Source organism: Pagrus major, chromosome 14 (genome assembly GCF_040436345.1).
Source record: "Pagrus major chromosome 14, Pma_NU_1.0".
NCBI lineage: Eukaryota > Metazoa > Chordata > Actinopteri > Spariformes > Sparidae > Pagrus > Pagrus major.
The window spans coordinates 8,234,973-8,248,294 of record NC_133228.1 but is presented as its reverse complement, the minus strand read 5'-3'; the positions used below and the strand labels follow the sequence as shown (position 1 = coordinate 8,248,294).

At 40.7% G+C, this 13,322-nt stretch overlaps 1 protein-coding gene across 1 annotated transcript in view; it reads right to left on the bottom strand.

Annotated features, from left to right (window-relative positions):
* Positions 1-13,322, bottom strand: part of camk1da (calcium/calmodulin-dependent protein kinase 1Da) — a 55,824-nt gene that overhangs the window by 20,851 nt on the left and 21,651 nt on the right. The window contains exons 2-3 of the mRNA XM_073480838.1: positions 7,498-7,629; positions 3,172-3,246 (exon numbers count right to left, since the gene is read on the bottom strand). Of these exons, the coding sequence (XP_073336939.1) occupies positions 3,172-3,246; positions 7,498-7,629 (207 nt within the window). The remainder of the gene's footprint in view (positions 1-3,171; positions 3,247-7,497; positions 7,630-13,322) is intronic.

Genomic DNA, 13,322 nt, shown 5'->3' with positions numbered 1-13,322 from the left:
GGGTTTTATTTAGTGTGGTGTGTAAAATGTTCTAGTTTTGACTCATTTTTACAAATTAAATTACATTTTTGTTATGACAGAGAAAGCAAAGTACAAAAAAAGGTACAGCTGGGTAGTGGTACCAAATTCCAGGCTTCAATGTGACCTGTAGCCTGACCTCTATCTGTGCTGCTGTTTCAGTACATTTTAGCATTTAGCATTATCTCAAAATTACCACCTGCTGCCACAATGACTGCTGTTAAGTAAAAGTTGCTTTAAAGAAGAATGGATTTAACCTTTTTTCTGAGCTTTTGGGTGACCACAGCTCTGCCACGAATAAGTACTAAATATTTATATATAAATACTATCACCCCTAAAGTATACATTAACAGGTACATGGTGTACCTAATGCCTTAAACCTTACAGTGCATCTACAGCAGATACAAAGCAGTTGTTGTTTTTTTTAGATGACTGTGTTTGGCCTGGACTGAAAATGTCACGATGCACCAATCTGCTTGCTGCTGAACGTAAGAACCATTAAATATCAGTGATGTCAGCTACAACGTCCATTATCAGATGAGGTCTGACTTAACTATGTCACAGTGACCTATTTAGAGGACAAACCTATTACTGAGAATGTCACTACTGTACAACAACTCCACAACAACCTCTTTACTGTAAGCTACAGTAGATCTCTGTTTCTAACACTTTGCCACTATCACTGACACGTTTGCCAGTTTTCCTCCACAGTTGTTACTATTCAATTTGCAATACGCTGTAAGCCTCTACAGACTGTGACTGTTAATTGTCTGTTCAGCTATTTGCTCTGAAGTCCCTGTTGTTTGTCCTCAAAACACATTATGATCCTCATTCATGCTAAAATCTGCAAGGTTTCATCCAAGTTACATTTCTTACATTTCTCCAATGGTTTGATAAAAAACCTGTATCAAAAGTGCCCTCTTGGATGCCCCTATGGTAGATAAAACATAATAAAGTGCTCTCTTGGATGAACTTCCAGTGGAAAGTTTTTAATCTTAACTAGGGTTTGTAACTATTTCACAATAAATGTTAAATCAACTTTCTGCTCACTGGTGCCTTTTATATTTTTCGTCCCTGCCCCTCAAACATCCTGAGTCCACCACTGACCTTCAGAACTGGATCACAGAAAATGTGATTAATCAGTTCAATTACTGTAGAAGTAACTAGAGAAGTCAACTGAGTTTTTCTGAATCTTAATTTTGAATGGCAATTGTATCTTTTGAAGCTAATTATTGCACAGATATTGTATGAATGTTTGCCTTCTATCACTGACTTTTATCGTGCAACTGTGATTTAGTCAATAGCCGGGTCATACGGGCTTCATGATTAGTCTATTAAAATGTGTACAAGTCTTTGATGTGGAGATATTTTTTTCCATTTGCAGCAACACAACAGTTTGTTGGGAGTACAAATGAAATATACAAAGCTGTAATCTTAGTGTCCTCCCTATTTAAGTATTAGGACAGAGTGCAACCACAAAATCTTGTGGCTTAGCTGTTATTGTCCTTCAAACATACACTGGAGGGTTTATTCCCTGAATCACAACTAAATAGGTTGTGGGTTTACAGATTTACAGTTTCACAAGGGAAAACTTGTAGTTTTCCGGGTTTTGACCAGAGTTGGCGTGGAAATCGAAGGATCCAAAGACGCGTGGTCGGATACAGATAATCCGCTGACATCAGGTTGTAAACATAGCCACTGTTGTGTAATCTTCAGCAATGACTTCCACCTGAACTCAACTGAAATGTTTCCAGTATGAGTGCCAAACTTCCAGACAAACTTCTCATCTTATGTAATCAGAGAGTAACCTTGCCATAGAGGTTAGTAGGGCACCCATGGGTGAGCCACAGGCTGTCCTGCTTCCCTCTACTGCTGACCATCAAAGCAGAGATGCTACTGATGTAACAGAGACCTTGTAGTTGTGCGGTGTGTTTGTGTGTGAGTGGGAGGACGGGTGAGCTTTGTGTGTGTGTGTGTGTGTGTGTGTGTGTGAGATCTCAGTAGAGCTGTCACTGAAATGAAAAATGTGTGTATGTTTGTGTGTGTGTATAATGATGGGTGGGTGGGCAGAAAAATAAGATTGTAAGAAGTGTGAAAGAAGACAGAGATGGAGTATTATGAATATTTGGACCATACATAGCGTTTTATGAATAATTATGAATACAATTTTAATTTTAACAAATAGCTCCATAAACTACCAACTAATTAAGTCAGAATCTAAAAAGAAAGTTGTTCTCTTCGTCATCAACTGAGCTCCGAAAACGCTGCCACAGCTCTGATTGTCCTCTAAATCTCAACACACTCTAAATCTAAATATACTGAGCCACACTGCTCTGCATGTTTTGTAGAGAAATGTCTGGAGAAGCACATCTTCGTCCTCATAAATAAGACAGGAGGGAGTCACATTTAACTCCATTAAATCCTTCACCTCCAGGTGAACCTGCTTTTTATGTTCCCAATGACCTATTGTGTCAGGTGAGCCGCAGTATATCAAAGTCCTGGTGGTCATACCTTGAGTGTACATGTTAACAGGATGCAAAGTCAGGAGCAGCTTGCTTCAGGCTCCAATGTTACAGTCTTGCTATATAATTCAATTATTACTCAAAAGGAAAATTAAAAAAATTAAAATGGTACAAAAGCATTTTACCTGAATTAATATTAAATTCTGAACATGTGGAGGGACACTGAAAATGTCTCTTAGGGATATAGATATGGCTCCCAGGCTGGTAGATAGTAGACCCCTGCATTAGATCATCGCTGTCTCATAAATGAGACAACCCCCATACCTTCAGTTTGAAACACAAGCTTTGTTTCTAAAATTTTGAGTGTTGGGTATCTGGGTGGCCGAGAGGTTTAAAGGTTTCATATGTTGATAATTTTCAGGTTCATGTATTTATCCTGGGTGTCCACTAGAAAATGTTTACATACTTGAATGTTAAAAAAAAACACTCCATTGCTGGAGCACCTCTATTCACCCTCTATCTGAACACTCCACTTTAGTGCCTGCCTCTTTAAAGCCCTCCCTCCAGAAAAGCCTAATTGCTCTGCTCTGATTGGTCAGCTCTCACAGGCCCGATGTTCCATGTTCTCCCCTAAATCTTCCACAAAACCCAAGTATAGAGCAAGAGAGAGGAACATGAAAACTGGACTCACAGCTGCATGATCAGGTAGAGGTGGTCGGGACTCTCGTAGATGTCCTCCAGTGCCACAATGTTCTCATGCTTGATCCTGAAAAGCAACAACAAACCATTAGTGGAGCTTTTTATTTCAAAGCTGCAACATGTCTTACATCACACAGTGACACATTAAGAGAACTAAATGACTTTTTAATCCTAATGATTGCTGTTGGACTTCAAAAATGTTGCTTCCCCATTAAAATTCTGCCACATCAACAAACATAACTCATAATCCAGAGTAATACACTGACAGTGATTACCTTGGATAGTCCCATAATCTGGACTTCAGTAACCTGATTTTTTAACTTTGGTTCCTCGACTGACAAACCGTCTTACCTAAAGGTCCATATTACATGTCAAAATATACTTCTGCTTTTACAGGGAACAGCTAACTTGGACAGCTACACATGATCTTCTGCACACTAATTTCCATTTTATTCATTTTTTTGCCCAGTTGCCAGCAATCGCCATCTGCCGATGAAGATCTTGTGATATGATAAAGGTCTGGAAGAGCTTCTGAATGGACACTGAGGTGAGATTGTTACATCAACTGCTAAACTTTGACGCTCAACTTCATTTCTCAAGCAGATGGAGGCTTGTTGACATTTGAAGAAGACTGTGAAGAATGTTCCAATGAAGGAAAGTAAATAATATGTGAGATTATTTCCAAAGTCGAGAATTAATTCTCAAACGAAAATCTTACCATTCGTTTCCTCTCAGTACAAATTTGTCAGGGATTCAAACCCATTTTCATCTTCCCCTCACCTTTCTGCTCATTTCTGTCGGTTCTCTCCTGATTTCTCCATGGTTACAGCACTGTGATGAGGATGTTTGTGTGTGTGCCAGTGTGTGTGTGCGCGTGTAGGTGTACATTCGTTATCCTAACACCTCATACCTTGTAGAAACACGATTGATTTTGTGGGTGTTTGGGTTAATCATCTTTTGCATTGTGAACAGAGGTAATTCCCCTTGGTCTATCTCCTTCAAACACACACACACACAAACACACACATACAGGAATCCAGGGCAGGCACACAGGTGAGCATCTAACACTTATTATGGAGCGCATGACCTCTGCGATGGCAGAGCTTAGACGTGACTCATACACACACACTCACACACACACAGACACACACCAGACGCAGGCGTGCAGGTTGAAAAGGGATAACGTGTGTGTATTCAAGCCCTGCCTGGGATAATGAAGAGCTGGCAGCAAACAGTCTGAGTGTAATGGCAGAGGAGAGCATTCAGAAAAACCCTCTCATAGATTATAGGCTTTATGCTACAGTTAGTTGTTCTCATTCATGGATTTCTCCTGCATGTGTCCTGTGTTACCGCTCCACACGGCTGGAGCAGCTGCACACTCAAACTTGTGATGTCTGCCATTCTTAATCATTTCATATCTTTTGAAATGATTTTCATCCATCCATAAGCTCTGACGTCTGCTGAAATGACGACGGTGATGAACAGAAAATGAATCTACAACAATTTACATAATTGGTCAATTATCAAGTCATTTACGAAGTAAAATTGCCACACAGTCTCTAACATCCGCTTCACAATTGTGATTATTTGCTGCGTTGGTCTGGAAATTCAATACCTTTGAGTTTTAGACTGTTAGAATTTCATCCTCAATTTTCCTTAAAGGTCATATTGACAACACAAAAAAAAAGTAACAACATTATTATGATGGTGAATTAAAAATGTAAAGTTTGTCGGGTCCAAAATGATGGTTTTGTTTGTCTCTGTGTAAGAATTCTGATGGCTGGTTCCAGCTTCTAACAAGATTTGTGAGCCAATAGTTTAACACCGTTGGTACCACGTGGTCCTGTGTTTTGTCAGCATCAAGAGTCTTGGTAGTTGCCAGTTTGTGGAAAAAAACACACAAAATTGGCTGAGTTCTACAGTACCTGACCAGCATATTGCACGTTAGCTAGCATTAGCAGCTAACATAATGTTAGCTAGTGTTAGTAAATCAGCAAAAGGCAAAAATAATTCTATTTGTAGACAAAAAGTATTAGATTAGGAGTTGGATGGTCTTGAAGGTTTTCTATGTAAGAACTGGCCACCTGTCAAATTCATACACAAAACAGCACATCACCAGAGTAACTGCTAACTGCTGTTAACTGTAGCTGCCCTAAGCTAATTAGCTCAGTTAGCTTTGTAGCTAGCGGTTTGGACCGGTGTTTACACTGCTATCATGAGAGCTTTGGACCAGGTTAGCATGCTTACTTCAGTGGATATCTCTGCAACACAATATATAGACATATAAATGTCTGTACGGATCTGTATTCACGTTCTGTTGATCATTTAAGTTGATTTTTTAATGTTTTCAACTAAAATTCTTACATATTCCCCTTTTAAACATGTTAAAATAAATGCTGAAAATTAGCTGTCATGACAACATGAGGATACAAGAAGACTTTGCTTGGCAACAGCAATTATTTTATTAAGTGGAGAATTTTTTTATATGTGAGTGACCATCACAGCAGTATCTCAGAGGATAGCAATCTTTATTTTTATCGTTTAAGTAACATCTTGGTACAGTTAAAGCTAATGTGAAACTGTTTGCACACCAGCTATTTTTAGGCTGGGACAGTCCCTGAAAATTTGGTACCATGGGAATGAATAAAAATAAATGCTAACTATTAGGATGATGGTGTTGGCCTCTACCTCCTGTAATACATTGCCATTGTCAGTGTTTGAGTTCCTCCTTATTAAGACCAAATGGCTCTTCTTGGTTGTCCTTTCCACCGATTAATCTCTATTTGCAGTGGAAGGACATCACCCTCTTCCTGATTTGTGCCGTAAAGTAATCCACCAGATTTCCCTCCAAAGCCGATCTGGTGTCTCGTAGTGAACGGGCTGGTAGAGACTGCCAGTCTGCTCACTTAGGCTCTCATTTGTTTACACTAATGACACTCATTTGTCTAAATGAATGTCTGCATCTCTCCTCCATTACTGGTGGCAATTCTAACTTTCTCTAATGTTACACAGTAGAGCCAAATCAACAAATTTATTGTACACTATTCAATTGCACGATACATGTCTATTGTATTCTCACAGCACAGAGAAGCCCAGCAGTGTGACATTTCTGTGTAATTGCGTTGTAACATGCTTGTGTGATTCCTTCTTGTTTTTATCTGCAGGAGGCAAAAAGTGATCTTTCCAGAGGCTTGTGTGAAACATTTTTTGTACTCTGAATGCACTTAAAGTAAAAGGCTAAAAATGTTTTCTCTTTTTTCCCCCCCAATGAGATGGTTTCAATCTATTCAAAATCAACTAAATCAGACAACCTCCCTAAGTGCTTCGCTTATGTATTCAACCATTGGAATGTTAAACTCCTTTTTTCCTTTCCATGAATTTGCATGTATTTTAAAGGAAGTATATGTAAGAATTTTTAGTTTTTTTCAGTTGACCATGTGGCCGTGATTGTATAGCCAAAACCTTTCCCATTTCATAATACCACTTTGTACTTCAAAAGGAGAGAGTGAATCATTGTTGCATCCAGTTGCCCACAGTTCAACATGAGAGGATGAAGAAGTAGCGCTGCCCTGAGGGCGGAATTCAAACCTCTCCTCAGTCATGTTGAAAGCACTGCCCGTGGTTAGGCCATTGAAGAACAGGTAGTCAATAAATGACACAGTGAACGCAAAAATGGCTGAAGGTCTTGGGAAGCTACCACTATCACCTCCACCACCTACTTCCAGCAAGAAACTACATTCGGTGGCAGATAAAGAAATGATAGCAATAGAAGCAAAATATATGTTAACACTGGCGTTGTTTCCCACCGCTGGGGACAGCTCTAGATGAGTCAAGGATTTTCTTCTAGACTGGTCAGCTGTTGTTATAAACAGCTGTTAATGCTGACACTGGCTACAGACTGTATTTTCTTTTATTGTTTATTGTAGAAGTGGACACTCCAACTCTCTGGTGATATGCTGCTACTGATTTTTTCAAAGTATGAATTCGGCAGGTGGCTGATTCTTACATATTGCACATTTAAACTCCAACAATGAGCCCAGTATCCAAACAGAATCCACAGCAGGACTCCTGTGGTTAACAGTGTGCAGCTGTTTCGTGCTCACACAGACAGAAGTCTCAGTCGTGATGTGTGTGTGCGTGTGTGTGTGGTAGGTGGGCTGTGGATCGTGACCTGGGGGCGGGGGGGTTGGGGGGGAGGCGAGGGGTGCGTGGAAGAGAGAGGAGATGCACAGTTGCCCCGGTAACCAGGAATGAGGAGGATTATGTGTGTGTGTGTGTGTGTGTGTGTGTGTGTGTGTTTGTCTAGCAGCACACTTACTTCCTGAGCACGGCGATCTCGTTCTCGATGCTGCTCTCCTTCCCCTTCAGAGCCTTTTTAGGGATGCACTTCACGGCGAACATCCGGCCGGTCAGCTTCTCCTGAGCCAGGACCACCTCGGAAAATGCTCCTCTGTCAACACATAAACAAAAATGTCACGTGAGTCACACGTGGATCATTTACTGGACAATATAACCTTCTGTTCTCTGGTGTCCGACTGGTTTTCACATTAAAGTTTTCATGACATTCTGTCAGCTGTGGGGGGGGGATCTGTACACCCTGCAGGGTTTAATCTCATCTGAAATAAAGATCCTCATCCTTCAATTTACACCCTCACATACACCAGCGGGATAAAAACAAGATGCAGGATGAGTGTTTATATGAAAGATATTCAGCACAATCAGCAGCGGCATACAGGCTACTTGAGGACAAAGACAAGTTGCCTGTCTACTTTCAAAAATATGTCTTGTTAGCAGTCCTTTCTTGGCTTAATTTGTATCATTTCCACAGCATACATTAAATCTGCAATTCATGCCAGGGAAGAAAAACCTGCAAGCATCAATCTTCAATTAAATCCCGTCAGACTTAAGCGGACGTAAGCGATTCCATTGTTGCATTCTTGGAGGAGAACTCAAGTGATTTAGTGTTTCACTTGCATAAATTTGGAGCAAAGATAAAAAGAAAAAAGTTATCAGAAGCCAAGATAACCTTACTTTTACTCCCTAGTATGGGACAAGCATTTCCCGTAATTTAAACAGATAACAGGCTGCAGGATAAACTGATAAATAACAGCCGACAAACACTGGGAAAGCAGTCTTGCTTCAGGTATGGACAAGGCCTGTGTGTTTTGTGCACGGTCTACATCTGGCTAGAGGTAAACTCAGTATTACTTATCATTTTTCATCATTTTTAAAGGTTCAATATGTAAGAATTGGCCACCTGTTGAACTCACACTCCTAATGAATAGGGGCAGCATATCACCAGAGTAGCTACCTGCTGCTAACTGTATTCTGTTCATGACCGTAGCTACCATTAGCTTGTTAGCTCAGTTAGCCATGCAGCTAGCTGGTGTTTACACCGCTAGCACAGGTCCTTTGGACTGCTGGAACAAAAAGGGTTTCAGGCCCAGGGCTATCTGGTCAGCATGCTAACCGCAGTAGATATCTCTGCAACACAATACATAGGCATTTTTGGATGCTTTAAACTGAAATTCTTACATATTAGTCCTTTAAATAAACAGGGAAACATACAACTGAGACTCATATTTCAGTGCCATTACTTCAGATTGAACTTCGCAAACATAAAAAGAAAACTGACTTTTATCCTAAATGAAAAATACAGTCAGTGTATCTCCAGATGTAACACTGTGTGAAGTCAGTTATTTTGCCCTTGAGATCCCATTTACAACAGGTACAGGTATCAAATAAAATTTAAATATGCAGAAAATTACACTGAAATGGTAATGTGATTGGATCTGCCAAGTGTAACATTAGAACATTAGCAGTTTCTTTTATGTATTCACTCAGAGAGTCTGCTATGCTTCAGAATAGTCTCAAGTTTTTGTTTTCTTGCATCATAAACATTGATGATCTTCAATAATAGTCACAGCACCAATATTAGGCAAAACACTTGGAAAATTAAATTCAGCCATGTCTTTGGGGTCTTGTATGACTCTGCCCGCATGTGTGTTTGTGTGCGTCAGGAAGACAAGCAGGGTGATGAATGAAGATGAGCCTATTGTGAGTTAATCTGGCTGAACCGTATGTTGACTCCTGTGTCGATCTGCCTTCAGCTTCACTAATGTCACATTAGAGCAAACATCTCTCTCTCTCCTTATCTCTTCTCTCTCACTGTTTCCTCCCCCTCTTTTTTCTTCTCTTCTGTCGTCTTATCCTCTACAACATTCAGGCTACCTGCAGCTGACACAAATCCAAATTTATAACATTTTGAGTCCCGCTAAATGCACAATGATATTACATTTCAGCCCACAAGACGATTCTTTTAAGGCGCATCATGGCCTGGCTGATGTTGTTGCTGCTGAACTTCTGACCTTCAGTTTCATATGAGCTTGAACGAGGCTTGAAATCCCCGTTATAACTGAAGGGGGAGAGAAACTGTGCAATAAGGTTGTAGAACTACCTGCATGTAGAAATAAGGCTGGCTGAGTCAGTATCATCTTATCATCCAATCTCTTCATAAGAGACAATTTTGTAGGCAAGTTTACAGCAAAAAAAAATTTTGTTCAGCAGACACAGAGCAACAAAAGCATTGTTTGGAAGTCGTGTTTCTGGCCACCTGTTGAATGTAAGTCCAATAACCGATCTCCTTTTAGCTCTGCTTTTGGTCTCTACCAACTTCTGGGGGAAATGTTCGTTTCATTAGTTACTTAACACTCCACCGTGTTCACCAGCTGGCTGCTAATTTTACCGTCTGCTCTTGTGGGCCGTATAACCAAAATTAGCTGAAAGAAGCTAAAATGCTAAATGGAGATGAGGGGAACTATGGTGTCTAGTAGTAATTCCAGTGTTTCGCCTATATGCATTTAGCAGCAGCGCACTTCTGCATTAGGTAGAAGTTAACACTGAAGCAACCAGTGCTGAACACTGATTCATGATTATCATCCTTGCAGAAAGGAAAAAAACTGTCTTGCAACTTCGGGTGAGTGTGCATGTTAACCAGAATGTAGTGTTTAGCTTAAAGACCACTGTGCCGAAGTGCAGCCTCACAGTGCTGCTTACTTGGCTGTAGACTTGTAGTTTAGACTTGTACTTCTGTTACCTCATGTGAAGCTTGTTCTGGGCTCGAGGGTGTGACTATATTGCACAGTAACCCAAAAATCTGTCAAGTACAGCTTAACATAGTCATCAGTCGCACCAGTGCATCTGAAATTTAGTTTCAGTTTATTTTTCAAACAATTGAGGTTATTTCTCGTTGCATGCGCTATCATGGGTCGTACAAGAAAAACATGTATTTGCACCTTCATTCCTGTTAACAAACATTTCCATAATGTGTTAAGAAATTACATTTAAAATGTATTACTGGGTGCACTAAAATGACAAAGTCAGGCCTGGGCCAATCACAATCGTTCATCTAATATGGGGCAGGTTTGATATAGTGACTATAAATACTGTATGTGGTTTGACAGGATGTTCTGTGATGTTCTTTGTATTAGAGTTAGTAGTAGCCAGCTTACTTTCCTACACTATGACTCAGCGGGAACTAACATGCTTGCCAGTCTACTGACACTTTATCTAGCTTAGTGCTACAAAAACTTTTGTTGTTCTGATTGGTGGTAAGTCTAAACCAATTAGATTAAGAGGTATTTGGAAATTGGACAATTAACTTAAAGGTTCAAGGCTAATTTGCATTTGTAATATCAGGCTATTAAATTATCAAAAGCAGGAAGAAACAGAAACAAGACGAAACTCATGGTAATCCTAAGTAATAAAAATACAAAATTAATCAGGTTACTTTCTATAAAGTCGACCACCAAACTAAACCTTATTAAAAACCTTCCTCCTCCTTCACCTTGCTGAGGTTTTTATTCAGACTGTTGAGTACTAGACATCAATATGAGAGTGTTGCCATGCAGAAAGCCTCCGAGCCCTTTAGAGCCAAGCACATTTGACAAGCCGCCCATCTGCCACAAGGCCGAAACCAAGCTTGCCATCCCAGCAGTAGACACGCATGGGAAAACGGTTTGCTGCTGTCTCTCCTGCAGCGCCTGCTCTCTGTGTTTTTCTCACGCCTCTCGGCAGGAATCTCGTTCTCCCCCTCACCTTCACTCCCTCCTCCTCGCCCTCCCTCTGCCGTTCTTGTCTCTCACCTCGCGCTCGCCACATCTTTAACAGTGACATGTGATCATAGTGCCAGACAGTTGCCCCTGGTGATTAAGGTGGACTGTCCGGTGACCGATCAGATCGCTTCAATCACCTCACACAGGCGTGCATACACACAGAGCAGATACCTGCTCGCACTGATAATGGCTGTTGTGGGTTTTGTTGACGGCAAAACCAGACAAAACAAGTGGGCTGGTCTGATTGTATTGTTGCATCAGCTACACACACACACACACACACACACACACACACACACACACACACACACACACACTCGCTCTGTTCTTTTCATTCATCACTCTCTGAGAGACTAGTACATGCATGAATGAGCATCTACTGAAAAAAACAGGAGATACATAGTGTAGCATAAGCTCTCAATCTCTCTATCACACACTCTGTGCTGTGTGTGTGTGTGTGTGTATGGGGGTGTCTTCTACACAACCGACTGTACTTGATCGCCGCCCTAATCTGTACTAAACCCCGCTCCCCCCTAATCCCAATAATCCTAACGCAACAAACACATTATGTCTGATAAAATAAAACAGAATCAGTATCGTATCAATGTGAGTTCACTTTGATAATCATTCAAAATGTCTGCTTCCTCTGTCACTATGAAATGATTACACTGCTACACTGGTGTAATTATTGTAAACAGTCAACAACAAACATTCCCACTACATTAGAGACAACTGGTTAGCCTTAACTCTCTCTCATACCACTGGTATTGGTAATTATGACACACAGTGGTTCTTAGATTTTCACAGCTGCAGCTCTTATTAATCTTCACAGGTGGGCAGATTGCAGCTGCACTTGCTATTGTGCATTTTTAAATCCAGGATTTTAATTGGAGGTGTAAAATAATTCAGTGGTAATACATTATGAAACAGAGGAACAACTGACATTTTTATAATCACATTACAAAAGGCAATAGGTAATGTTAAAGAGGAGGCTTGTGTTGACGAACCAACAGAGAATTGTTACCTAACTGCACTGTCCCGCAGCTCTATGGAGCATTTAAGCATGTTTTGGCTCATTGTTTTGGCTTTGCGGGACGCAACTTTTTTGACATTTGGTTTATATTTTGATTGGATGGCATATGACTGATATACCCTTTCTACCACTGCAGCAGGAATAATCTCAGCTGTTCCCATACAACCACTCAGATGTAACACTGATAAGGGTATATACAGAAAAACATCAAGTCATTCTCTATGGTAGGTATTGTTTTTTTCTACTTCAGGGATGCACTTCTTGGAGGGATGATTGCTTTACTAAACATTACCACCATCATGCCAACCCTAACCCTTTGAAGAGCCTACCATTGCCATGGTAATCAGTGTCGAAATCAGTATTCGAATGCTCTGGCTGCACCAAAAGAAGACAAAAGACTGATACAGTAGAGCTCCATTTCGTTTTATTAGTCCCAAAACCAGCACACATAAAAATCAGGCGTGTGCACGTTATACAAGGGAACAGAACAGAACTCGCGAGGGAGCAGTTTTGCTCTGCATGCACAATTGTTTTCTCACAAGCACAGGGTTGTGACAGGCAAGCTTGACCCTCCCCACTCACTGGCAGCTGCTCAATGCTCACTGGTCCAGAAGGTGGCTGATGACTCCCCTCCTATCTTTGTCTCCAATTTGACTCATGATTTCAACTAGAAGAGCACCCAGTGGAGCGCATACCACCGCCAAGGCCCAACAGTCCCCTTTTGTAGGCACTCATAGACACCAGCCACCTAAATAACCCTGACTCAAGATGCATGTATCATTCCCTGGAAAATTAACGATTATGTTGAAAACTCCTCGATCTTGTACCTTTATCTTGATCCACACTTAAAGTTAATGGGGTCTATTCTGGGTCAAGACCCATCCTTCCTTCATGTATTTTAGAAATCCATTCCGGTGTTTTTGTGTAATCCCGCTGACAAACCGACCAACCAACAAACTGTTAAGTTAAAGAAAACAAAAATTATATTCAAGACAG